A 26,688-nucleotide genomic window follows, 5' to 3' on the forward strand; every position below is an offset into this window, starting at 1 on the left:
ACTCTGCTTCCTGACTGTGGTTGCGATGCGGCCAGCTGCCTTGACTCTCCTGCTATTACCCACTCTACCCTGAAACCGTGAGACAGAATAAACTCTTCCTCCTTAAGTGGATTTTGCCAGGGAAAAAGTTGGTTTTATCACAGCCACGGGAAAAGAATGGCAATGTTCCAGGTGTCCCTCCTGGCTGGTACGGGTGCTGAAAGAATTCTGGGGAGAGAGGCACCCAGTGGCACCCAGGCACAGGGTGCTACTCCCTGTCATGTTTCCACTGTGTCTGTTAGCGAGGTTTGATTTGTTTGTTAAATGTCTGCCCTTTGCAGACATTTAAGGTCATCTACATTGTAGGTGCCCTGGGGCCTGTTCTCTGGCGGGGGGGGTGGGGGGGGCTTCTTGTTTCAATAGTCTGATGGCACAGGAATCTAAGGCTTCTCTCCTGTGGAATGGTTTCTCTCTCAGCTGAGGGTGTTGCTGTGGCCGGGGTGAGATGCTAACCGTGGGCAGTCGACTGCCAGCAATGCCCACTCCTTCATGCAGCCTCCATGTTACTCCCAGGTTGGGGTTGGGTGATCTGCTGTACCCTGGATCAGGGGAGGGAGCCTGAAAGAGAGTATTGAAAACACTGGAGTCGGGGCGGGGGTCTACCTGCCTCAATTTCTGGACCCTTTCCTTTCTGCTTCTACCTAACCCTCAGGAGGGCTGGGCAGGCAGGCTTAGGGCTGTCTGTGGGCACCATTGTTCTTCCATTCTCCGGTGACAGATTCACAGAAGATTGACTGAACTCTTCTTTGACCAGGGGACAGAGTCTAGCCCATGTGCCCCTACTTGTCCTACCCCATAAATCTTCAGCAGTCTGGATCATGGCCAGGAGATAGGAGTAAAGGCTTGAGGCTTGTCTGCCTGGATAATTACAAGGAAATCTAACAGGATCCTAGGATTCCACGGCCCCCAGCCCTCAAGCCTACCAGACATCATTGGGTACCCAGGGGCCGTGTCAAGCTCAAGGGCATCCTTGAGAAGTTTTGAGAAGGCCCACGACAGGAGCCAGGGTGGCAGAAGCCGGGGGTGCCTGGGATATTGCGGCAAGTCTGAGCCAGTCTTCTGGTTCCAGTGCAAGTAGCTGCTTCCCCCAGGGTCTGGTTTTTCTGTCAGTACTGTGGTACTGTGACCTCTCAGGCGCCCCCGACAGTGGGGAGGTCTGTGAGAGAGGTGACATTTCCTGTCTCCCCTCCTGGGCTGACCTGAGAAGCAGGTGGGCTGAGCACGTGAGGCGTTCCATTCTGCTACTTCCTCACAGCAGACAGCAGACAAGCCCAGCACAGACAACTCCCACCCAGGGAGAATATGGTAAGGCCCTCAGAGTCTCTGCTGCCACTGCCACCTGCTCCTCACGCCTTCCTGCTCCCTGATGGCTGTTCTCACACCCAGAAAAGTGGGTCAGAATGTAGGGCGGCTGCAGCTGAGAACTAATGCCCCCTTGCACTGTCTCTATCCCGAGCCAGTGCAGTCACAGGGGTAAGGGGCAGGGTGTTGGGGTGGTGACAGGGACAGGGGTGGGACTGGGGTGGAGGGGCAGGGGGGAGCTATGAGCTCAAGGGTGTGTCTGAGTCCAGAATTCAGCTCCACCATCCTTCCACTCTCTCCCTCCCGTGGCTCTCCACTGCTTTCTGGACGTGTTTCAAGCATCGTGGCCAGGCACTCAAGGCCCGGCACAACTATCTACCTGCTGTGTTAAGACCCAGCTGTACGTACAGATGAGCCGTGACTCTTCAGCAGGGTGGGCCATACTCCGGCTCAGCCTACCCTTCTGGGGTCTTCCCACTCTCCTGCTACACCCAGCTACTCTGAACCTTTCAAACGCCTACGGACCTCAGCCACCTTCACCTTCGTGTCTGGAAACCGACCCCTCCTCGCCTCTGCCCCGCCACACACCATTGTCGTCTCCATGGAGCCTTTCCCCTGATACAGCCATACAATCCCACCTTCCAGTACCAAGAGTAGTTAAAAGTAAGGTTTCAGGAGTTTTGTTGGCCCATGTCTGTCATCCTAAAACTTGGGAGGAGGCGGAAGAGGAGGCAGAAGAATCAGAAGTTTGAGATCTTCCTCATCACATGAGATCTGTCCCCCAAATGTCTAAGCATCATTATCTAGTTTTCCAATTTCTACTTTTTTTTTTAAAGAGAGTATTGAATTGAGTATTTTATGCTTGCTTGTTTGTGAACCATATGAGTGCCAAAAGAGGCATCAGGCCCCTTAAACCTGGAGTTACATATGGGTGCAAGCCACCTGTGGGTGCTAGGAATTGATTCTAGCTCCGCTGGAAGAGCAGACAGTCATCTTAACTGCTGAACCATCTCTCCAGCCCCTAGCTCCTCCATTTTGTATTGTGTGGCCTGTGGGAAATTGGTATGTCTCTGTTTTAGATTCCTCCGTGTAAATAGGAATAGAGTGCCGTTCCTTATCGGACCGTTGGTGAAACACACGAGTTGTTGTGTGTGGTACTATCTGGGCTCTGTTGTAGGGCGGGTTCTGATGTCAGCTGAAGAATGAGTGGCTGTTCTAAGGTTTTCCCACATTCATCAGGTCAATATGCTCCCACCCACCTCCATCCCCAACATCCCACCCATGCCCACAAAGGAACAAGTTGTTCCTATTGCTTTCCCGGCTCCTATGGGAACCCGTGTTCCACACTTGTCTGATATGGGGTGAGATTTGCTTTGTGTCAGTGACTTCCCACAGATGGGCCTGTAATTCCTCATACTGCCTTGTGGTGGCTTTGGACATATCTTCTGGGGTCTCCGAGTCTTGGGTTTCTCTTGAGGCTGAAATAGCATCACACGTGTGGCTTACTCGGCACAGCCCTGGGCGTGCAGGAAAGCAGAGTGGATGGTGGCCGTCGTTCTTAGTGTGTCTGTCATGAGCAGGAGTCGTGTGCTGAGTGGCCTGACGCCTAGCATGGGGACCGGGTGAGCGAGTAAAAGATGAGATACTCTTGGTCAGAGTGGTTAGAGGCCTTTTGGGGGGTATCAGCTGGTGGCTGTGACCTGTCCCATGAAGCATTTTCTAAGTCCAGTGCCCACTGGCCCCAGCAGCCAGGCAGAGTAAAGCTAGAACCCCTGCCCCAGAGCTGAGTGGCGACATGCTTGCATCCCCATGCTTGCCTCGTTCGTCTTATGACATCCGCCCAGCAGCCTTTGACTTGTGTTGGTTCACTGAGCATGGCTCTGCCCTTAGGCGGTACACTGTGCCCCAAGGCCCCCTTGCCAATAGTGCCCACAGGAGCCTCACTCTTTTCCCCATTGATTTATTTGTCTATTTACTTTCCCAGCATGATTGCATCCTTCTCCTTCCTTTCCTCCCAGTCCTACCCTCACACCCCTTCCCTGAGAAGGGGAGCCCCGCGCCTGTGGGCACCAACCCACCGTGGCGCCTCAAGTCACAGCAGGACCAAGTGCATCCTCTCCTGCCGAGGCCCAGCGAGGCAGCCCAGCTAGGGGAAAGGGATCCAAAGGGCAGGCAACAGCATCAGAGACAGGCCAATTGTTAGGGGACTTCTGTGACGAACAAGCTGCACATCTGCCGCATATGTGTAGGGGGCCTAGGACCAGCCGGTGCCTGCTCTCTGATTGGTGGTTCAGTCTCTGTGAGCCCCCATGGGCCCAGGTTAGTTGACTCTGTAGGCCTTCTTGTGGTGTCCTTGACCCCTCCGGCTCCCTCAATCCTTCTTCACACTCTTCCACAAGACTCCCTGAGTTCAGCCTATTGTTTGCTGTGGGTCTCTGCATCTGTCTCCATCAGCTGCTGGATGAAGCCTCTCAGAATATAATTACGCTAGGCTCCTGTCTACAATCATAGCAGAGTACCATTAATAACCACCACGTCGGTGGTTGGGAGCCCCACTCTTATTTCTGTTACAAAGGTGAAGTCAGCAGACTGTTACATAGCTGTGAGTGGGGACATGCTGGTGTGGGGCTGGGGAGCCAGGAAGGAAGACTTCCTGGAGACAGCAGTTGTAGTGGCAAAGCTCTGAGACATCACTGAAATATGAACCACAACTGGTCCTCGCAAGAGACCGACATGCCAGCGTTCAGAGGCTAAGATGGGAGCCGGGGAGACGGCTTGGTCAGTAGCAGGCTTGCTTTGCAGGCCTCAGGACTCTGTGTGAAATAAAGTCGGGGTGGTGGGAGTGTTGATCTGTCGTCCCTGCCCTGGGGAGGGGCCACGAGGAGATTGCTGGGTAGTGAGAGGCCCTGTCTCCCTCCCCCAAAAGGCTGGAGTGGTGCCTGAGGGTGGACACCTTACGTTTTCCTCTGGCCTCGACGGACACACTCACACATGTGCACCGTGTGACATAAACATACGCACACCTCAGAGCTCCTCACAAAGGAACCACTGGCCAGCCAGAACCCAGGACCCACATTTCCCTGACTTCACTTAGCGTTTGTTTTCAGATGGTTCCTTCTCTGAGGCCTGAGGCAGACCTCCTTTCTGCTCAGCATACCACATGGGAAAATAAGAGGGAAAAAGAAGTAGGCTTTTCTTACACCCCTATTATTATTGTTATTACTATGGCACATTTCCTTTCAATCTCTCTCTTTTCTTTCTGTTATTTAAAACATTTTTTTTTTTTTTTTTACTGCAACGTTCACATCCTGGTGTAGAAATATGTGGTTCTTAGCGCAGCCACAGGGTTGTGTTACCACCACTGCTAAGTTCAGAAGGTTGTTACCTCCTGAATAAGCTGTGAACCCATGAGCGCCGGTCTCCCTTCCTGTCCAGCCCTCAGCTCCCACCAGTCCACTTTCTGTCCCTGCGATTTTGCTGAGTCTGGACGTTTCAGGTAGATGGAATCACAGAGCATGTGGCCTCTTCATCAACGGAGCAGAAGGCTTTCAGGGCTCATTTATGCTGTAGTACAGATCAGTATTTCATCCCATTTTGTGGCTGAATAATATCCCATTGTGTGTGTCTGCTGCATTTGAAACATAGGTTCACGTTATCATCAGTCAGGCATGCCTTCATCTCTGTGGCTATCTTAAGGATGTTACTGTGATCATCGAGGGACAATCCTCTGAACGTTTGCTTTCTTGGGTCTGTACCCGGGAACGAACCAGATGGGTAACATCTTAACTCTCTTTAGCTTTTTCGAGGAGTTGTCTGTCTTTCAAAGTGGTTGTGCACTGTCCACTTTACATTCCTGCCAACAACACAAGGGGGTTTTTACTTTCTCCAGGTTTTTGTCATCTTAGTTATTTTGTCCATCTTTATAAAAGCCATTTTAGTGGGTGTGAGGGATTAGCATTGATTGAGTGATTGGTTGGCGTGTGTGTGTGTGTGTGTGTGTGTGTGTGTGTGCATGTGTGCACTATACTCCTGAAGGCCAGAAGAGACTATTAGATGTTCTGCAGCTGAAGTTATAGATGATTATGAGCCGCCAAACTGTGGGTGTTGGAATTGAACTCAGGTCCTTTGCAAGCGCAGCAAATGCTTCTAACCACTGAGCCATCTCTCCAGATGTTTTGCTTTCTTGATAGTAACTCTTTTTAGCACAAATATTTAATTTTATTTTTCCTTGTTGCTTGTGCTTTGGGCTTCAGATTTAAGAAATTATTGCCTCTGGGTGGTGGTGCATGCCTTAAATCCCAGCACTCAGGAGGCAGAGGCAGGTGGATTTGTAAATCAAGGCCAGCCTGGTCTACAGAGTGAGTTCCAGGACAGCTAGGGCTACACCTAGAAACCCTGTCTCAGAAAACAAAACAAAACAAAACAAAACAAAAAAAAAACAGCAACACCAACAAAAAATTATTGCCTAACTCAAGGTCATGAAGATTTATACACTTAATAGGTTTCTTTAATAGCTTCATTGCAGCAGCTTTTACATTTGGGTTTTTGGTCCATTTTGAGTCAGTTTTGTGTATGGTGTGAAATAGGGGCCTAACCTCATTCCTTTGCTCATAGACATCTAGTCCCTTTGTCATTTGTTGGAAAGGTGTGGTGGCTCAGATATAATCTAGGCACTAGAGGGGCAGGGGTACAAGGACCTGGAGTTTTCGACCAGCCTGACATACAGAGACAGAGAGGAAGGAAGGAGGGAAAGAAGGAAGGAAGGAAGAAAAGAGGAATGGAAAGAAGGAAGACAGACAGACAGACAGAAAAGCTGTTCTTTCTCTTCACCACCTTGCCTTAGCTCTCTTATCAAAAAGTCATGAACATGATGCCGTAGTGAATATGAGTAGATATAAATTGCCACACATATATGCATTTATTTCTGTACTGTTAATTCTCTTTTATTGATCTGTATGTCAGCACAGCCTTAATCATTCTACCTTTTTAAAAAGCTTATTGTTTTTAACTAGTGTTTGTCTGCGTATGTGTGTGCAGGTGCTTGAAGAGGCCAGAAATGTCAGATAGCCCTGCAGTGGGAGTTACAGGCAGCTGTGAGCCGCATGGTGTGGGTGCTGGGTTTTGAACTCAGATTCTCTGGAATGTGCTCTTAACCACTGAGCCATCTCTCTAGCCCCCTTCACCACTGTATCTTTGCAGTCAAGTTTTGAAATTGGGAAGCCCAAGCCTTCCAAGTTTGCCCTATTCTTTTCAAGACTGTTTTGGCAATTCTGCTTCCTCGCATTCCCCTGTGAATTTTGGGATCATTTTATCACAGGCATTCCCCGTGTTAGGTTCCAGCTGGTCTGCTGCAGTAACAAATGCCTCAGGATTCCAAATTTTTAAAATCTTGTATCTGACAAGGCTCTCTGTCTGTACTACCATGTGGCAGAAAACCCAGATCAGAGCTGAATTTAGCAGCAGCAGAAAGGCAGTGTGATAGGCAAAGCAGTGCTTCCCCAGATGTCCAGGCCTTAACCCTTGGAGCCTGTGAACGGTGTGCTATGTGGCAACGGGTAAGTTGCCGATGGGCTTCAAGCTTCTAATCTGCCGCCCTCAAAGTGGAGAGAGCATCCTGAGTTATCCAGGTGGGTCCAGTCTCTGGACGGGCTCTAAAAGGAAAGCGAGGGGCAGATGTGTGTGATGCCGTATAGTGAGAATTCTTTTCAAGACGGTCTCGGTAGTTCTGTCCCCTTCTCTTACTGGCTTTGAAGGTGGAGGCGGGAGGCTGTGGGACAGGAAGGAGGTTTCTAGAAGCTAGAGAGGGTAGGAAGCATATTTGCCCCAGAAGGAGCCAAGGACTGCTGCCGCCTCGGTTTTAGCCCAGGGAAGCCCACCTTGAACTTCTATAGATATGCGCGTGCTGGTTGAATCTGCTGGACCTCATATTAGCAGCTGCAGAAAATAAAGTCCTTCAGGCCAGATGGGGCTACATAGTGAGACCCTGCCTCAAGAAAAGATCTCCGTGTCTGTGTGTTTTGGCACACGTGTGTGAGTGTGACTGCAGAGGCCGGAGGTCAACCGTGGGTCTGTTCTCCTGTCCTTTTTTCACCTTATTTTTTGGAAACAGGGTCTTTCACTCGACATGGAGTTCTAAGCCCAGAGCTCTCTCTGGGGGCCAGACTGTGTGGCCAGAGAATCTCCCAAGATCTGCCCATCTTTGCCTCCCCAGTGCTGGGGTTACAGATGCACACAGCAACGTCCAGCTTTTGTGTGGGTCCCGGGGGATCCAAACTTAGGTCCTCATGTCTGTGAAGCGGGACATTTATGCACCGAGCCATCTCCCCAATGTCTTAAGTAGACTTCCTAACCAACTAGTGAGTCTGCCGGGCTTGGATGAGACTAATCTCCAGAGCGTCTTCTGCTCAAGCTACACGGACCACAGGTTATGTCCCAGACATAGGTGATTGGACCAGGGGGTGGGAGACCTAGTCAAGGCTGACCAATCAGATTTCTCTCCTGGGAATTTGGAATTGGGCCATTCAGTCAGTTAGCAGCGGGAAGCTGAGAGAGAGGCAGGGTAGAAACAGGGTTGGAGTGTGAGTCACATGCGAGCCCAAAGGATGGAGGAGCAGAAAAATCCCTGAGTAAGCGGAGTGAGCTGGTCCACAGAGACAATGGAGCAGCCGCACAGGCAGCCTCGCAGCCAGGAGGACCTGCAGCCCCAGAAGGAACGGTGGAGACAGGGAGCCACAGCTTGAGGCTCCGATGGCGTCCCCATTCCCAGCTCTGGCCCCAGCTCATCCTGCCTGCTCATCCTTCCCGTGAGATTTTTACCTTTTAATTAGGATTCCCTCCTCTTTCTCTGGAGCTATCCTGAACCTTAACCAGGAAGAACAATGCTGGTCGGTTTCTTTTGGGGAACCCAGCTGCGACCGAGGCTCAGGTTGTGGGGCACGGGCAGGGCTGAGGGTAAAGTAGCTGCAGCTGATCAGGCCTGCGAGCTGGCTGGGAGCGTGGGCTCAGGTTAAATCAGTGCCTACCACAAGCGGAAGGTCTATTCCGTGTCGCACACGTGGGGTCTTGGACACTGAAAACACCCCACGGAGCCTTTTTTTCCCGATACTGTTAAGGGGCAAGAAGTGGGTGGAGTTTTGAGTGGCGGTGCTTGGCTAATTTGCTGGACGGGCTGAGCCTCATGGACTATGGAGACAGGCTGGGGTGACCTCTTTGAGCCTCAGTTTCTGCATCTTGAAAATGGGATCGTCCAGGATCAGCACTGTCCTGGGAAAAGTACTTAAAGGCATGAGTAGGGAATAATAAACACTTGCCGAGAACGAGGCAGCTGCTGTTGTTGTTTGAGGAAGCTACAAGAGTCCTGGCTTCCTGAAGGAGGTGGCCCCGGGTGCTGACTAAGGTAGTAGCAGGACATTCCCCACTGATGGCTGTACTTCCTGCACTCTGCCCTTCACCCCAGCACCTTTCATTTATTCCTCTTACCCTCCCCCTCGTGTCTGTTCTTCCTGCCTTCTTTTGAAACATGGGTTTTAGGAAACAGCGGGTTGGGTTAAGGCACTAGCTGCGGAGGCCCAGTCAGAAGCAGGTCTGGGTCCTGACCTAGCCCTTTGTTTGCTGTGCTCCTGGGCAAGTTAATGCATCACACAGAGCCGCCAGTTAATTGTCTGTGAAGCAGGAGTCAGAAGATCCATTCTACCATGAGAAATGATTAGCTGCTCATTAAAGCTTCCCTGCCCTCTTCCTGCTCTCCCCTTCATGGTGGATATTGCTCCTGCTGGCCTTGAGTGTGCCTCAGCCTCTCCAGCAGCCACTGGAGTAGCTTTCCCCCTCTCAGTTGTTTATGCTGTCTGGGTGTGAGATCCTTTCGTTTCCCTCAGAGCCTTGGCTACCAAGGAGGTGATCGGAAGCTTGGAAGCCCCAGGGTTTTCACCTCTGTGTCCTCTGGAGAAGTATGGAGCTCCTAACTCCTGGTCTGGAGTTGCTGGTCCAGACTGGGTGGTCTGCATGTCCCCCTTGTTTTTAACAATTATCACACCCCACCCAGTTGTGGCATCTTCACACTCCCAACCCGATAAATATTAATTCGGAGAAGAGGCGCCAGGGCCCCTACAGGAGTGCCCGAGGGAATGCTGGGCCAAGCTCTCCTCTGCAAGCAATGCTCAAAACCGTCAATATTCCCTGGGCCCCAGGAGGGAGGGTGAGGCAGGTCCAAGGCTGTGGAGACCCCACAGAGTCACGCGCCTGAGTGCATACAGATCAGCTTCTGGAAGGATTCAGGGCTGCCCCACTGACCCGCTGGAGCTGTCTCTCCGTGTGTCCCATCTCTCTCTGCTTCACACTGTTTCCTGGTTCTCTTTTCCTCCCATCTCTTGTTCATCTTTTATTTTTATAGCCGTGTCTCTCTCTCCTCTCTTCCCACCTACTCCCATGTCCCTTCCCCTTTTTCAATACCTTTCCTCATCCCCTGGGTTCTATCTTTCACTTTTCTTCTCCCCCTCTCCCCCCAGTAATGGCTGAGAAATTGTGGGCCGAATGAGGGTGTGTAGGTAAGGGGCCTCAGGCCACCAGATACAGCTGGTGGGAGGGCAAAAGGGTTGCCATGGAGGGTAAGTGGCACTTTTCAAGATCCAGGGACTGCATTACCATCTGATGTCATACCCAGTGCTCTACGGTGTGGTCAAAGGCATCTCCCACTAATGTCCTATGCCTCTGTCCCCCAGTGAAGGGAGGCGGTCCATTTATTTATCTGTTCAACTAGTATTTATTGAGCTTCTGCCACCTGCTGTCACTTAACGCATGTTTGTTGCGCAGTAGTGAGCTGTGCCCTGTGTGTGTTTGGGCTTCGCCTGTGGGAAGGAGGGAGAGTCCACTGTGGCAGAGCACACAGGGGAGCCATGAAGTAAAGTTTGTGGCAGGTCAGGAGGGCTTGGAAGAAAGGAAAAATGAATCAAGAGAAGGGCTGGGGCACTGGGTAGCAGGGGCTGAAGGCAGTGGATGTTTGGGAAAGGAGAGTAGGGTTGGGGAAATGTCTAGAGCAAAGGCCTTGTGCAGGAATCACCAGGTGGAATAAAGAACAGTAAGGAACAGAGTGGCCAGAGAGCAGTGAGGCTGAGGAGGAATAAGGAAGAGCGGCAGGAGGTGACATAGGGAGGGGAAGAGGTGAGGCAAGATCTCTGAGCCCTTGCAGGGCTTTTCCTGTGTGTGAGCTGGGTGGACCTGTGGGACTCCCTCAGCCGCCCTGAAGGACTGAAGGAGAGCTACAGGCAGTCACCCTCAGAGGAGAGGCGAAAGGAAGGAAGCTGTCCTGCTGAGAGGCTTTGCTGGTGCCTGTCGGGACACTCAAGGCCTTTGTCTATGGCCCTGCATCAGGGCCGCCTGCAGGAGTTTGGCTGGGCTAAATCCATTAACCCTGGCTTCACCTCTCTTTCTTTCCACAGAGTGTTCAAGAAGGCAAGCCCCAATGGAAAGGTGAGTTTGTGGTGTGGGCTGGCTCCTCACTGCTCGCTGTCTCCCTGCTCTGAGAGCCTCTGTGGATTAGGAAAGGAAGGAGCGTTCCCAGGGAGAGCCAGGCACTGCTAGCTGGGGCTGACACAGCTCTGTCCTCAGGAGCCCTCAATCCTAATGGGGAGGTGTTGGGGTTGGGGGGAGCCTCCCTGGAAACTTTCTATGTCGGCTTCAGGGAGCCCCAGCTGGGGAGAAACAGTGTGAGAAACAGAGACAAGCTGGCCACAGGGACACCATTCAGTCCCCTGGTCTTGAGAGGTCATTGTGTCACCTCATCTCTCTTTCTCCAGGGGCTTTCAGTGCCTGGGATTCTTTTTTTCCTTTCACAAGCCACAGGCTGTACCCTGTTTTACTCTCTGTTTGGCAAATAGATTGCACTGACGTCACTCTGCCAGGGCTGGGCTGGGTCTTTGGGGGTCCAGAGTGTACAGTGCAGAAATCGATTATTTCACCCCCAAGTGCCAACTGTGAGTGAGATGCCGGATGCCCAGGGACTGTAAGACCTTGTCAGCCATGGCTTCCTCTGGAGGTGACACGGTTCTAGGCCAAGCGAGGTGAAGAGTGGGAGCTCTAGGTGGAGCTTAGGGAAGTGTGGGGCATTTCAGACTGCTGAGTGCCCAAGTGAGGAGAAGGAACAGTTGAGGGGAGAAAAAGGCTTGTGGCAGGAGTCCTGTTGCAGGCCGTAGCAGCTCACACAGCCCAGGTTGTCGTCATGCGTGCTTCCATGTCTCCGTTTGGTGTCCGTAGCAGACTAATCTTTTCACCTTTCCCGCTGAGATGGAATCCTTCTTATCTTGGATTCCTTGGCAATCCAGGGCCTCAGGCATCCCAGACCAGTCAATTAGATTTGGTACTTAGAATGAAATCCGTTTGTCATCCTCACCCCCCAGGCGCAGAGGAATGGTTAGAGGGTTTTCAAAAAGGCACAGCTGTTAAGATTTGCATTTTGGGTGTGGCTAAAGTGACTATTCAGCCAGTCCCAGCCTGAGGCTGCCCACTGTCAGAGGGACTGATGTGGTCACCCTTGGGTGTGTGGAATGTTCAGGACTGAGGGAAGGCTAAGGAGCAGGGAGCATCTAGGATGGGGCTCTGTGTGGCTCAGGGCTCTTCCTTGCTGGCTGGTGATGGAGTAGGGCGCTAGCTCCCTGATTCCTTGTGCCACAGAAGCACCGTCCTCATGTAAGTGGCTCCCTGCCTGATGAAGGGAGACAAGAGCCCAAGGGCCCGAGTCAGCACCTGCATGGAGCCCTTGGCTTGCCTGCCTGGCCCCAGCCTTTCCCAGGATACCCTGCTTTCTTGTTTTGATCTGCTTTGCCCCTGTGGCTTTGCCTCCACCTCTTCAGCGGTGTTTGGCTTGAAGATCTCCCTAGGCCCCAGTGTGTTTGTCTATAAAATGGGAAGAATAACATACTGTTTCCTAGGGGTTAGGGAGGCAGGGGTGTTTAAAAACTTATCAGAGGTCTGTTAGCATTAACGTTAGGTTTGGGGCGAGGGGCCACTTCTTGCTATGGTTTCAGTAAAAGTTAGGAATGGTGTAGGCATCAACGTTGGCTTCAGGGCAGGGTCCCCTGTTCTGCTGTCCCACAGCTACTAATGCTCCTGTCCCTCTTCTCCCCAGCTCACTGTGTACCTGGGAAAGCGGGACTTTGTGGACCACATTGACCTCGTGGACCCTGTGGGTGAGTGCTGGGCTAGGGGAGAACACCATCTCCAGAGGGACCTGGTACCCAGAATGGGTGGGCATGGCTTCCTACTTCAAGAAGCAAGCTTCTGGGCAACTCCCCCCTTTTCAAGAGAGGCCTTTTGGCTCCAAGGTTGGAGGGAGGCCCTGATGGACAGCGGCAGCCATAGCTTATTATGTAAGGCTTACTGTGCAGCAGTGATGATAACTCCCGCCTTCTGGACAGAGTGGGACACAGAGAGGCCCAGCCCCTTGTTCCAGGTCACAGAGCTGAGTGAGTCCAGCGGTCTGATTCTAGCCTTTGGCTCTACAGTCTCTTGGGGAAATCCTTCTTCGGTCTTCGGAAATAGGGGCTGTCTCACCTACATGGGCTCTGCAGAGACGCTGAGCCACAGCTGAATTGGCTCCTAAGGTCTTGTCTGAGTTCAGTGTTTCTTGTCCTTGGAACTGTTGCCATCTGGGTTTGAATTATTCTCTGTTGGTTCCATCTGCCTGGTACATTGCAGGATGTTGCCAGCATCTCTGGCCCCTGTCCACGGGGTACCAGTATTACCCCTGCCACCACCACAGTTAAGACAATTTGCTAAATGACCCTGTGAGAGTCAATTGACCACACTTAGAACAACTGCTTTTATAGAAAGACATTGGCCTCACGGCCTCTTTTCATATTGTATGGGGCAGATCCAGAATCATCCTGATTTACAAATGGAAGCCCTAAGGCCAGAGAGGTCCTATTATTATTATTATTATTAATTTTTATTTTTAAGATCATCATGAATAAGCCGGAGTGTTAGAAACTGAGGCCAGGGCCAGGGGAAGAAACTGGGTTGCGTGGCCTGGGGAATTGTTTTAGAGATATTGCTATGTTCTCCTGCGTTGTCCTGGATCTAAGAGGGACCCTGCGGTTCCAGACTCAAGAGGCAAGAACATAGCAGGAGGTTTCAGCTCATCAGAGAGAAGACCTTTGTGGCCGTAAGCAGAAGTCCTGGGGGTCTGAGCCCATGGGGTGTTGGCAGGGCAGATGCTGGCTTCCATCCAGGCTCCTTCCTTTATGACCTGGGGCCACTTTTCCTCTCCAGCCTTACTGGGGATAATGGGTAGGTCTTCTGATGTCCCACCATTTGCCTCTTCTCCAGAACTGGCTTTTCCAAGGCACTGGGTTCCAGTTTACCTGTGCTCTCCTTCAGGCAGTGGCTTCCAGAGACTTCTCTGTGGGCCAGTGTTGAACATCACCCTAGTAGGAGCAGCAGGGGCTATGGGCCGTTGAGTGAAGGCGGGAACCAGATCTCCAACACACACATTGGCACTGAGGGTACCTACTCTATGCCAGGCTCGCTGCTGGACCTGAGGGCCCAGTGAGTTCTTAGGGTGCTGTCCAGGTTTGGTCTTGTGCCTCAGTAAGAAGCCCTCTGTCTCTGACACTGTCCCTTCTCTGAACTGGTCCTGTCTTCCATTTAGCTCTCCATCTCATCTGGGGTGGGGATCTGGTGCTATTCCAGGACCTGGGGCCCAGCTCATGGGGCATTTGCCATCACCTCCAGGAGGCCTCTCCTACCAGCCTTCAGGCCACATTGCTGAACTGTTTCTGCTGCCATCTTGTCACTTCCCTTGGTCATTTAGTGAGCAACACTTCCTTGTCCTGTGGGGCCTGGCTCCAAGTCCCTGCTCCTCTCAGCCCCACTGAGGAAGCACCACTGGAAGCGCCTTCCTGGGGACATTATATTTTCTCTCAACTGAGCTCCAGGTGCTCAGTCAGTGCAGGACATGACACAGAGGTGACACTCATCATGGATGGAAAGGCGTGCATGGGGACTGGGCGACCCTGAGGGTGGATTGGTGACATGCCTGTTTAGATAGCCCTGTAACTTGGGGCCAGATTCTCACTGTTTCTTGAGATACTGAGTTGTCGGTTATAGGGATAGCATGGGGGTGGCTGGTGTGTGTGTGTGTGTGTGTGTGTGTGCGCGCGCGCGCGCGCGCCTGACAGCCTCCTGGGGTTTGCAGCTGAGAAACATCTGTGTCATGCCAAACGCTTTGCTCTCAAGGACAGCCCTTATGAAAGACATCAAGGTACTTTCCGTTCTCTCCACTGGGCACGAGTCACTTTTATAACTGTGAGGGATACTCACTTATATGGGCGATGGCTTTAATGGTTCCATCACTCAGAGCTGTGGTACTGCAGTGAGGCAGAGCGTGACAGGGAGCATGTGGAGGATTAAAGCTGCTTCCTTCACAATGACCGAGAAGGGACTGAGAACCAAATATACCCTTCTAGGCACATTGATTGACGTTCTTTTCTTGTTTCGGCTTGGTTTGTTTGTTTTTTTCAAGACAGGGTTTCTCTGTGTAGCTTTGGCTGTCCTGGACTCGCCTTGTAGACCAGGCTGGCCTCAAACTCGCAGCGATCCGCCTGCCTCCGCCTCCCTGAGTGCTGGGATTACATTCTTCCTCCAATTAAGTCCCATCTCCTACTCCTTCTAGTAACCTATTAAACTATGAATTCACTGATGGGCTAGGGCCCCAAGTGTCAGTGTTTCCCAAGGAAGACACTGCTGCTCTGGAGAAGAGCTTTCAACAAGCCAGACCTTAACAGCCATGCTCACACATGCCATGGGCTATCCAAATACTTCCATGTGTGACAGAATTGACCTGTGTGCACGTTGACACAGACCGCCCGTCGTCCTCACGTGAGCACCAAAGGCTGCTGATCAGAGCCTCCAATTTATAGACCTCCTCCGACCATGGTCAGGAAGCTCTGAAAATCTCTGTGTTCCTAAGCCTGGTGCAGAGCTTGTGCATTACAAAGCTGGTCTGACATGACTCAAGGCCACTTACCATAGTTAGTCTCTGGGCGAGATTAGTCATTTAATGATGGCAATTCTGAGAAATGTCCTTATGTGGTTCTGTCATTGTGTGGAGGACATGGCATGCTTACAAAACCTAAAATCACCATGATGTCCCTAGGCAGTGTATATATGAGATGGTCTCACCTCATATATACCGTTTACACTGTTCTTTAGCCCTGGGCTGTAGCTGTGTTTTTCTGGAGAGATGTCAATGGCTGTGAGAGTAGGAACTCATCCTGCAGAGGGCCGTACCCAAATGGGCTGTGTGCCCTGTTAGCTTTGGAATTCTGTTTGAGCGGATATATGGGGCTCGGGTTGAGAAGGCCAAGTTGTGAGATCTGTTCATTGTCTTTCCAGATGGTGTGGTCCTCGTGGATCCTGAATATCTCAAAGAAAGACGAGGTAGGTTGTGTTCGTACTCAGAGCATGCAAGTGCCTCCTCATCCTCTGCTCAGCAGTGACATCAGCACGTGCCTCCTTGGTGCTTGAGCAGGACCTCAGCTAACCCTACGGCTTCTCCCCATCCATCGCACTGGTTCCCTAAACGTGCGTTCGCTATAGTAAGAAACTCTGCTCTCCTCTGGTGCAGAGCAGCCCTGCTTCATGCCCACCTTGGGAGAACTTATGCCCCAAGCTCTGACCTTGTAAGACAGCAAGGCTTGCGGCAGGAGGGATGACAGCAGAACAAGAGACGGGGGGTCTCAGTTTTTGATGACAAAAAGAAAAGGTCCATGTACAAGGTTGGGGTTAGGCTGCGCTGAGATCCCCTGCCTTTCAGACACAGCTTCCCTAGGCTGCCTCCATGCTGCTCTTCCCGGGCTGCTAGTCCAACCATCACAGCCACCGGGCTGCCTAAACATCTTTCCTGCCCCTCCATACTCCTGGGGCTAGAGAGAGCTGGGGAGGGCAGAGCTGCCCCTTAGGAGGCGCCTTCCTAAGAGACCCCAAGAGGCTGCTCTTGAAGGCACCCTGTGTGAGAGAGCAGCGTGCCCACCCCATTCAGGCCCGGCACAGGCTTGTAGCCTCCAGCAGGCAGACCCCAGGGCTGCAGCTGGAGCTCTGGGGGGGTTGTGTGCTACCCTCCCAGGCCCCTCCTCAGTGCCCCTGCTCCTCACAGTCTACGTGACGCTGACCTGCGCCTTCCGGTATGGCCGGGAAGACCTGGATGTCTTGGGTCTGACTTTTCGCAAAGACCTGTTTGTGGCCAACGTGCAGTCCTTCCCGCCGGCCCCTGAGGACAAGAAGCCACTCACGAGGCTCCAAGAGAGGCTCATCAAGAAGCTGGGCGAGCACGCCTACCCCTTCACCTTTGAGGTCAGCCCTCTTTCTTCACTTGCATTCTGAAAGTGCCACCCCTGGGATGTTGTCAGGGCAGGTACATGGGGGACCCCGGAAGGGAGCTGCTTTGGCTCAGCCAGTTAAGACCCAGGCACTGTCATTTACGTTTTCTGTTAGTGCCTCGTCTCTGGCCACCGTGGGCGTGTCACCTTAACCTCTAGGCTACTCCTATGGCTCTCCTACGTTCAACTTGCTACAAAAAGGAAGGCCCAGGGATGGCCGCAGTGAAGGAGGGAATCCCACCTGGCCTTGGGGCACTGTATTTCCTCAGACAGGCTGCCCACTCATGCCCAGCTCACCCCCTTACCTTTCCAAGACCCATGCTTCTGGAGTTCACGTCTTCATGTTTCTGAGACGCCCTGAACCTGGGGCGGGGCTAAGATGAGCTCTTAGGTGAAGAACATTCAAATTCTTATCTTTGCAAATCTGCCCTGATCCTCCGTGGGACATGGCAAAATAGGGCTTGACCAGGAGAGAAGCTGTTTATTTCAGGAGCCCCTAGTCTGCTAGAAGAGATACGGCTTGTTTTCCGAGGCTGTGGTCTGATGGACTGGAGACGGTCTGGTCTCAGGGGACTTGGCCTGATGGTGTATAGGAGTAACAGAGGCATGTAGGGAAAGACAAGGCAGAGACAAAGGGTTAGCTCATGTTATTTGTCTCCTGAACAGATCCCTCCAAACCTTCCGTGCTCGGTGACATTGCAGCCAGGGCCGGAGGACACAGGGAAGGTAAGTCATTCCAAGAAGACCACCTCTGGGTCCAAGCTCTCATATCCCCAGGGTCCTGGTTTCTTCCCCGTGGGGGAGTAGACATCTGGAACCTTCTCCCTGCAAAACTGCCTGGGCCTTGGCCTGGCTGAAAGTCCTTGGACAGTCAGTCTCTTGAGGCAAGGCTGCAGATGCAGGCTGGCCTCGTCCCCACATTCAGTGATGTGTCGCAGGCTCCCCTGAGTCACTTTTGCTGGCTCTGGCATGGACTGCACAGGGCCAGCGAATTCCGAGTGCCTACGTGTAGCCTCACACAGGCCCCAGCAGAGCCTGGTTTGGAGGTGGGATCACTCCAAAGCTGTTTTACTGAAGCTTGGCGAGGAGTGACACCGGCAGCATCCCAGGCCCCAGACTGTAGAGCCCGCACTCTCATCTGAGACAGTGAACATGCTGCCCCATGTTGTTAGAGGGTTAGGAGGACACCGTGGCGCCCCACACAGGGTCTTCACATTGCTGGCAGCTACCTTGATGAGGAACACCACCCAAACTGAAGCAGAAGTCCCCCAGGCAGGTGGGATTGGCTGGTGGGCTCACGGAAGCGGCTCTAGTGGAAGGTCCTGGGTCAGAGGCAGCATCGGGTCAGAGCCAACACTGGGTACCAGGGTTTCAGATTCGCATCAAGGAGTCCTCCGGTGTCAAAAGCTTATGTTTCTGTCCAGCATTCTGGTTTGTAAGACGGGAGGGAGGTTGGGGACCTTGCCTCCCCAAAACCGTGAGGTCAGCATGCCCTTCTCCACAGGCCTGTGGTGTAGACTATGAAGTCAAAGCCTTCTGTGCTGAGAGCCTGGAGGAGAAGATCCACAAAAGGTACTCGGGGTGCTGGGGAGGAGGGGAGGAAGGGCAGCAGGGGGATATCCAAAGAGGAGTGATGAGGAAGGCTGTGCTGTGAGAAGGATCGTGGCGAGCTTCCTGGAGAAGGAGTTCTCGTGGGCCTGAGCCAGGCTTCTCTCCAGACTGCAGCTTGTTAAAATTAGAAAGACCCCAACTTCAGGTAGCTTTCAGCTGGAAGGTTTCCAGGCCATCCACGCTCCTGTTTGTCCACTGAGAGGCCATCAGCAGAAGTGAAGCCAGTGTGTCTTGGAGGATGTGAACGAGAGAGGGAAGTGGAAAGAGTGAACCCGGAGGGGTCTCAGGGCGGCTCAAAGACTTCTCCTGCAGTGCTTGGCAGACAGGACAAAGCAGCACGTCCTAACTCCTCATGGCTGCCCTTCCTGGGGTTCAGGACCCCCTGTCTCCTGGCCTTGCACCCAACTTTGAAGGCCCTGCACCCTAAGTCAGGATCCTAGACCAGTCAGCTGAGGGGTGTCGGCCAGCCTCTTTGGGGATGAGTCTGCCACCTGGTGGCGACTGGGTATATCACAGCCTTTCTCTCTTGCCTGGGCAGCACCTGTATGTGGGAGATAAGACTCTTCTCTCTTGAGTCTGTCCCAACTTTTCCGTTAAGACTGGAGATGAAGGGGACCTAATGGCATTGTAGAATGTGAGAGGAATCGTGAGCAGAACAATGAACAGCAGGCAACACAGGGATACCGCGCTCATCCTCTCCCAATGGGACTTCTTAAGTCCACTCCCAGGATTCGCCGGTAATAATGATACAGTAGCTGTCAGTTCTCAAATGCTTAGTTGGTTCCAGTCATGTTCAGGGTGATGCACAGATGTGGCCTGGTTTACCCCCCAGGGGTCCTAAGGGGTAAGTGCTGTTGCCACCGTTTCACAGAGGAGGAAACTGAAGCACGGAGAGGTCATGTGGAGAGAGGAGAGCTAGGCATGCCACCCTGTCTCTCAGGTTCCAGGGAATGGAGGTGGCTTGCTGCTGGCACTCCCCGTGTGCCACTGAGTGTCTGCCCCTCCAAGCCCAGCGACCTCCACTGAACCCCTCTCATCCGTGGGCTTCCCCGAGTCCCCTCTTCGCCGTCCTGCACCTCTTGGCTGAATCTACATCTTATAACGAATCCCCTCCCCCACCTCCCATGAGTGAGGGCATTCTGCATATTTCCACTTAGCAGGTGCCTAACAGATAAGGCTGCCACGTGTCAGGCACTGCCACACACGCTGAGACTAGTAGTGAAGAGCTAGACACGAAGTTTTCATCTCCAGGCAGCTTACGCAAGAAGTAAAAAGTGGCCCCTTTCTTACCATTACGCTGGGTGCTGGGACACGGACCCAAATGAAGTGCTGCTGTGGCGGGGCTCAATGACAGAACGGAGGAGGCCGGAGCGGAGTCATATGGTGACAAGCCCTCTGGGCTAACCTCTGTGATTGGCAGGCAGTGGGGAGCGACAGTAGCCTCGTGAGCAGGAGAGGGATGTAGGTGTTTCAGAGAAGAGAGCACGGAGCCTGATGACTCTTATCTTCCTCCCCACACGTCTCCCTCAGGAATTCTGTGCGGCTAGTCATCCGGAAGGTTCAGTATGCTCCAGAGAGGCCTGGCCCTCAGCCCACGGCTGAGACCACCAGACAGTTCCTTATGTCGGACAAGCCTCTGCACCTTGAGGCGTCTCTGGATAAGGAGGTAAGAGGCTCAGACCCCACTTTTCACAGCTCTGAAACCCCTCAGACCACTACTGTCCCCTGACCCCTCTTAAGGGTTTTGGGAATCCTTTGGGGTTCAAAGGACCGACAGAGGTAGGCATGTACACCTACCAGAGGGAAGCAATGGGCCCTTTGGAAGGGTCCTGGCCATTCCTCCTCATGCCCTGATAGCGACTTATTTCAGGCTGGGTGGAAAAGCTTAGTATATCATCAGGGCTGGTGATGGGGAGCAGGGCCCAGGGAATCCCTGCTATTACCCCCTTTCCCATGAGCTAGAAGGCAAAAAACTGTGGAAACTCTAAGCCAGCTGACTGGGGTGTGCTGTGCTTCTCCTTGGGGCAGCTAAAGGCAAGAGCCTGGACAAGATGGTGGCGGTCCTTCCCCGAGTGGGCTGGTTAGCCATCCCTCTCTTCCCCTGAATCTTCCAGAGCTTTCTGTGTACGCAAACCCAGGCCGTCAGAGCCCACTGGGACTTGAGACTTTGCTCTGTCCAAGCCCTCACATTGAATAAAGGAGAATCTGAGATGCAGATAACCTGTCCAAGGTCACACAGTCACCATCATTGCTACTACTGTTGTCTTAGCTAGCGGTCAGAACAGGACCGGAGCCCGGGCTGTCAGCTCCCTTTCCTTTTGTATGTGGGTGTGTATGGGTGCATATGCGTGTGGAGCCGGGTGACAGCCTTAGGGGTGTCATTCTCAGGCTCACCACCTACCTCCTTTGAGACAGTCGGTCATTGGCCTGGAGCTCACTAATTGGCCTAGACTGGCTGGCCATTGAGCCCTAGACAGGGCTGCTCCTGTCTCTGCCTTGCTAGTCCTGGGGTAACCAACAGTAGCCACCACACCCACAGTCTTATATGGGCTCTGGAGAGCAAGCCCAGGTCCTTGTGTTTGCAACACAAGCACTTCACCGACAAAGCCACTGTTGCCCCCCGCCCCATACAGGCATCTTTGAAAAGTCCCACAATGTTACCGAAGGTTGATACACTTGCTGTTTTGTGTGACACTTTTATACCAGTGGGAGGTGGCTGATGGACTTGGGGCAGATGGTAGAATGGATGGGGGTTGCCCCTGTCCACGCTCTCCTGTCTTTTGCCTCACAGATCTACTACCACGGAGAACCTATCAGCGTCAATGTCCACGTCACCAACAACACCAACAAGACTGTGAAGAAGATCAAGATCTCGGGTAGCTGGGGACCCTTCCGAGGGTCGGGATAGCTGCAGGCATGGCCTTCGTTAAAAGCCCGAGGCACCACCGTTAGCAGCTTCTGAGCTGGGGTCTGCCCTCAGCCACTGGTGGCTTCAAAGCCAGTGTCCCAGGCAACGGGTTTACTGCTCTGGCCGCCTCTCCATAGGTGTCTGGACCCTCGCCAGGCTGTCCTGAGAGGAAAGACTTGGTCATGGAGGGGACTGGACTTTGGTGGCTGTTTTTCTCTGGGTGGAAGCTGGGGTGGTAGCCTCTGGGGAACCCTGGCCATTGTCTCGATCTAAGTACTTCTACGTAGGGAGCTTGGGGTGCATCCTGGAAGCTGCCCCCCGACTCGTGCTCACCTTCCCCCTCTCTCCCCAGTGCGCCAGTATGCAGACATCTGTCTCTTCAACACAGCTCAGTACAAGTGCCCGGTGGCCATGGAGGAGGCTGAGTAAGTGTGTTTAAGGCCAACTTTGGATGGGTGGGACTAGATGGGAGAAAGGGAGGTTCTGAATCCGGGACCCCAGGCATCTTCTCAACATGCAGGTGGCTGGGCTTCCATCTTCTCTGACATTCACAGGAGATGATGTGGAGAGTCTCATTTTACATACATTTTTTAAAAGTGGTACACATGTGAAGGTCAGAGGAGAGCTTATGGGAGTCAGTTCTCTCCTACCATGTATGTCCTAGCTTGAAATTCAGGTGACACGTGCCTTTGCATGCTGAGTGGCCTCAGTGGTTCCTGTTTTGGCCTTTGAGTCCAGGTCTCACTCTGAGTCAAGGCTGGCCTAAAGCTCACTATGTAGCCTAGGTTTGCCTGGAACTCAAGCCAATAGCTTAGAGATGAATGTCATTATTAAACCAAATTCTTGCTGCATTATTGGATATTCTCATAGCCATTGTTGATTTAAAATATATATAGAACACCCACAGCTATGGGGCATAGATTTCTGCGGAGTGTTGGGGTTACAGTGAAATGACCCAGAGCCAGAATAGCATTTAGCCCCAAGAGGAACGCCGCGTTCTGTGACATAATTGCATCTTCAGCCTGGAGAAAGGGTGGCTGGCTGCCTGGGCTTCCGGGGAGCACGCTTTCCTGTGGGACTGGACTTGGGATTGAGCTGTGCCTGGCCCCACTCAGAGAGGCAAATCTGGGTTTTACTTCAGAGCTGTCCCGGTCATAGTTGCACGCACCGGTCTCATTTTCGAAAAGGGAGAGTGGACGTGAAACAACACCAGGCAAAAATGAACAAGGGAAGTGCCTGCACAGCTAGGGAGGACTTCCAGGCACGCAGCAGCTCTCCTCATGGTTTGTACGCAGCAATACTTTTAAAAGGAAACGTGGGCTGGAGAGATGGTCGAGCAGTTGCGTGCACCTGCTGTGCTTCCGAAAGACCAGGGTTCATTTTCCAGCACTCGAATGAGGTTGCTCACAATAGCTTGTGACTCCAGTTCCAGGGGATGGGATGGATGCTCTCCTCTGGCCTCTGAGAGCACTTGCATGCGTGTGGGGCACGCACACACAAACTCTTCATCATTAAATAAATAATAAAAGTTAGTGTGCTGTTGACGTGTTCATCATGGTCATTCCCGGCCCAACGGCAGTTCTGCTTCTGTGGTACACCTCTTTCAGGTAGTAGTGGGCTTCCTGCCAGAGCTGGGCCTGGCCCAAGTGGTCCCTTGCATCTGGGATACAGAGGTTGCTGGCAGAGGGAGTTTTGGAACAGGGCCAGGCCAGCCATCTTGGCTGGGCTAGGGCTGGCTGTGATGAGGGCCACCTTCATGCTGCCTCTCTACTTCCCAGTGACACTGTGGCGCCCAGCTCAACGTTCTGCAAGGTCTACACGCTGACTCCCTTCCTGGCCAACAACCGAGAGAAGCGGGGACTCGCCCTGGACGGGAAGCTTAAGCATGAAGACACAAATCTGGCTTCCAGCACTCTGTGAGAACTGACCCCCAACCCCCGCCAAGCCCCAGGCCCCTAGTGTCCACTCCACGGTGGGCCCCACCCTCTTGGTCACTCTTCTTCCATGGGCATCACTGAGCCTTCAGGGTTGTCCCACTCTAGAAGAGGCCAGACAGTCATGGGGGATTCTTATCCTCTCTGATGGGAGGGATTTGCATCTGAGACCATCTGAAGGATTTGCATCTCTGTTGCATCTGAGACCACCATTTCCAGTATCCCAGCTAGACTTGACTCAGGCTAGACCATCACATTATCACCCTGCACCGGCTTCCCATTCACCAACACGCTCTTTGTCCCTCTTTCACCCTGACTCTTATCTGACCTGCTTTCCACACCCCCCAGCCCCCACCATGAGGCATCACCTCCTGCACACATCCTTCCCATGCTACCCTGACCCCAGCCGCCCTTAGCTTCTCAGCTCTCCATGTGGCCCTCTCTGTTCATGGGTTACCAGGCCTAAAATCTATGAGAGACCTGAGTGGTGGGAGGGTGGCTAGGGCTTGCTCTCACTGCACTGTGTGGCACTGGCTAGGCAGGGACAAGGACCCATTAGGGCTACAGAGAAAGGACATCTCATAGCCAGATGTGGAACCCAAGGGACCAGGACCATGGCTCAGTGGTACAGCGCTTGCCCATCCTGCCTGAGGCTCTGGATTTCATCTCTGCTACCACAAAGAGGCACATAAACAGAACCCAAGGCTGCAAGTTCTGGTCCGCTGGGCACAGCTCCCTTTCCCACCTCTGTTGGATCCTGTGGCTCAGGAGAGGGATGGACAGTACCTCCCACTGTACTCCGCTGCCCACCACACCCCACCCGCCAAGGAGCCCCAAGGACCAGCTTCCCCGTCTCCCCTGCAGGCTGAGGGAAGGTGCCAACCGTGAGATCCTGGGGATCATTGTTTCCTACAAAGTGAAAGTGAAGCTGGTGGTGTCTCGGGGCGGGTAAGTCCCTGCCCCAGTGCCCTGCCCCATCCCGCCTTTTTGCCTGGCCTTTCAGCTGCACCTTCCTGAGGAGGAAGTGGGACTTGAGAACTTGCTTTTCTCTTCCCTCTGGTTCCTTCTCCCCTCCATCTCTCTCTCTCTCTCTCTTCTCTTTAGCCTAGGCCTGGGTCTGGCTCTGAGGTTTGGGCACAGCCTACGTGAGTCACCATGTCCTAGACTGTGTGTCTACTGTAACTCAGGGCCTACATGGCTACCTGGCCTTTCTTACATCTCAGGGTAGAGTGCCCACACACGTCAGGCTGAGAAACCTGGAACTGAATTAGGGGGTTGCTAACTTGGCTGACTCTCCCATTTTGTAGATGGGGAAAATAAGGCCTAAATAGTTCTCCTGAAGAACTAAAGAGCATTTGTTAGGGCAACATCTCCAAGTCAAGGATGATGCGCACTCCTGCAGTCATAGCGCTTAGGAGGGAGAAGCAGGTGACCAGGCATTCAATCAAGGCCACTCTTGACAGCATAGCGAGTTGAGGTCAGCCTGGACTGTATCACACAGACTGTCTCAACAGAACAGAGATTGTCTTTGCTGCAGGCAGGAAATACCGACTGGATATTACAGGACATTTCTACACCCAGTGGCCAATCCTGTGGGACCTCACAGGACCCACAGCCTTCCTACATCCCAGTGACCCCCCAGAGTCTTTCCTCTGCCATTAGATAGCCCGGGAATGGGAAGATTAGCTTTTATCAACGAAGATCCTGGGGTTCAGGGGCTCTGCAAGCCAGTCCGCCCCTCCATGCCGTAGATGAGATGTCGGATGCACAGGGGTGGGGAGCGTGTCCTTTGGGTCTTCTGTGGCTGGGTGGCGTGCAGTGAATGAATGTCCTTTCTCTTTCCTCCCGCTCTGCGCTCTGTCCTGCTGCTTCTTCCGCCTCCCCTGGCCCACTCAGCCTGTTGGGAGACCTCGCATCCAGGTAAAGCCCCTCCCTTTGTCCTGCTTTGTCCACCTTCCTGGAGGTCCCAGGGTCACTAGCTGATCAGAACTGGAGGTGGGAGGGAAGAATCTAGAGGGTCAGCTCAAATTGCAGGCTGGGGATGTACTGAAACCAGAACTGTACCTGGATGTAGCTCCTGGCAAGACACCTCAACCAGCTTTCCTTCCCACTCAAGTGACAAGACCTTTGTAGACAACAGTGATCTGGGCAGTGGTCCCTAGGAGGGCAACTAAGTTACCGACCCAAATCCTAGGATGTTTCAGAGATATGCTGCCTTCTTAGTGGCTTTCAAACTTCTGCTCCACTGAGCAGTCACGGCCAACTGCAGTCAGTTGCCCTTGCAGCCAGATGACAATTTAGGAACATGTCTACCCCAGACATGATAGTGAGTGTGGCCTCCTGCTGTCACATGATGATGGCGTCTCTTATCCTACCAAACCTGAGTGATTCAAGAGAAAATTCGGTCTTGTGCAGTGTCATCCAGCAAAGAGTTTATGAGTCCACACTTGCGGGCCAGGCTTATACAGGATACTGGAATCCCAGAAGGGAAACAGCGGTGTCCTTATCACTCACAGCCTGGCAAAGCCAAGCACAGGTCCTTCCAATCACATACAGTGTGGCTTCTTTGAAGGCTGACTGAATCCGGCTTCGACCAGCTCTCCACACCCAGTCCGTTCCTCCCTCCCAGCTGGATCAATAAAAAATGTGGTTGTGTTCTGGAGGCATTCATAGTTTTAGGGAAGCTTTCCTCCTTGGGCAGAGAGGAGCCTTTGGGGCTACTTTCTATCAGTCTCTCGATTCTGTTTGTCATTCAGGGGATGACAAACAGATGACTAAGGGGATGAACGATGGAGCTGGAGTCTTTCTTCACCTACCACCTCATAGCTGTGCAGCCTGAGGCAAGAGGCTTAATCTCCTCGTACTTTAGCTTCCTGGTCCGTGCCAAGGCCATCATAACAAATAGGACTGTTGTGAGGATTACAGGAGTTGCTCTAAAGAGGGCCTTGGAACAGTCCTAGGTACACTCTGTACCAACAAGTTCCTGCTCTTGTCCTCAGCCTGTCTGTCAGAGACATGGTCAGGGAAGGCCTGGTTACCCAGCAATGGGCAGCTCTCCCTCTCACATGCACACATATGAGGCGCCAGAATCTGCACATGGCATGGACAGCTCTGAACCCCGGTCCCTGAAGCCTGTAGGGACGTGGACTCACCCGAACACCTTTATGGGAGGTTGGGAGATGGGGTGGGTAAGGTTGGGAGAAAATTTGGCAGGGGGAGGTAATGTCAGGAGGCCATGGTGATTTGAGGTGGTCAGGGTCTCAGGATACCTTGGTCACCCACTGACCATGGTGTGAGTCCCCAGCGGGCACGTCCCCAGCCCACAATCCTTAAAACTGGGGGGATTTTTGCTTCTTTTCTTTTGCTGGGGTGGAGTGGGGTTGGTAGGGCTTCTATCACTTTGTAAAGACAGGAGAAGAGGCGAAGGTCAGAGTAGCTGAACTGGAGTGAGGTTGCTTCTCAGTGACCTCCCCAGGCCTCCGACTGACAGGGCGGCAGAGCTCAGAGCCTGGGGCTTCCTCGGAGC

The 26,688-nt window shown here is 52.9% G+C and overlaps 1 protein-coding gene across 3 annotated transcripts in view; it reads left to right on the forward strand.

Annotated features, from left to right (window-relative positions):
* Positions 1 to 26,688, forward strand: part of Arrb1 (arrestin beta 1) — a 71,014-nt gene that overhangs the window by 36,415 nt on the left and 7,911 nt on the right. Inside the window, exons 1-13 of one of the 3 annotated variants that reach the window (XM_055623071.1) lie at positions 7,988 to 8,144; positions 10,776 to 10,806; positions 12,461 to 12,521; positions 15,727 to 15,771; positions 16,487 to 16,683; positions 17,376 to 17,435; positions 18,214 to 18,281; positions 19,851 to 19,986; positions 21,112 to 21,196; positions 21,581 to 21,653; positions 23,007 to 23,144; positions 24,027 to 24,110; positions 25,059 to 25,082. In XM_055623071.1, coding sequence (XP_055479046.1) covers positions 8,089 to 8,144; positions 10,776 to 10,806; positions 12,461 to 12,521; positions 15,727 to 15,771; positions 16,487 to 16,683; positions 17,376 to 17,435; positions 18,214 to 18,281; positions 19,851 to 19,986; positions 21,112 to 21,196; positions 21,581 to 21,653; positions 23,007 to 23,144; positions 24,027 to 24,110; positions 25,059 to 25,082 — 1,058 coding nt within the window. In that variant the 5' untranslated portion in view covers positions 7,988 to 8,088. Of the gene's footprint in view, positions 1 to 7,987; positions 8,145 to 10,775; positions 10,807 to 12,460; positions 12,522 to 15,726; positions 15,772 to 16,486; positions 16,684 to 17,375; positions 17,436 to 18,213; positions 18,282 to 19,850; positions 19,987 to 21,111; positions 21,197 to 21,580; positions 21,654 to 23,006; positions 23,145 to 24,026; positions 24,111 to 25,058; positions 25,083 to 26,688 lie in introns of those variants that run through there. The other 2 variants (XM_055623073.1, XM_055623072.1) reach the window with 2 other exon arrangements.

The sequence above is a fragment of the Psammomys obesus genome, unplaced genomic scaffold (assembly GCF_907164565.1).
Source record: "Psammomys obesus unplaced genomic scaffold, mPsaObe1.curated_primary_1811, whole genome shotgun sequence".
Classification (NCBI taxonomy): domain Eukaryota; kingdom Metazoa; phylum Chordata; class Mammalia; order Rodentia; family Muridae; genus Psammomys; species Psammomys obesus.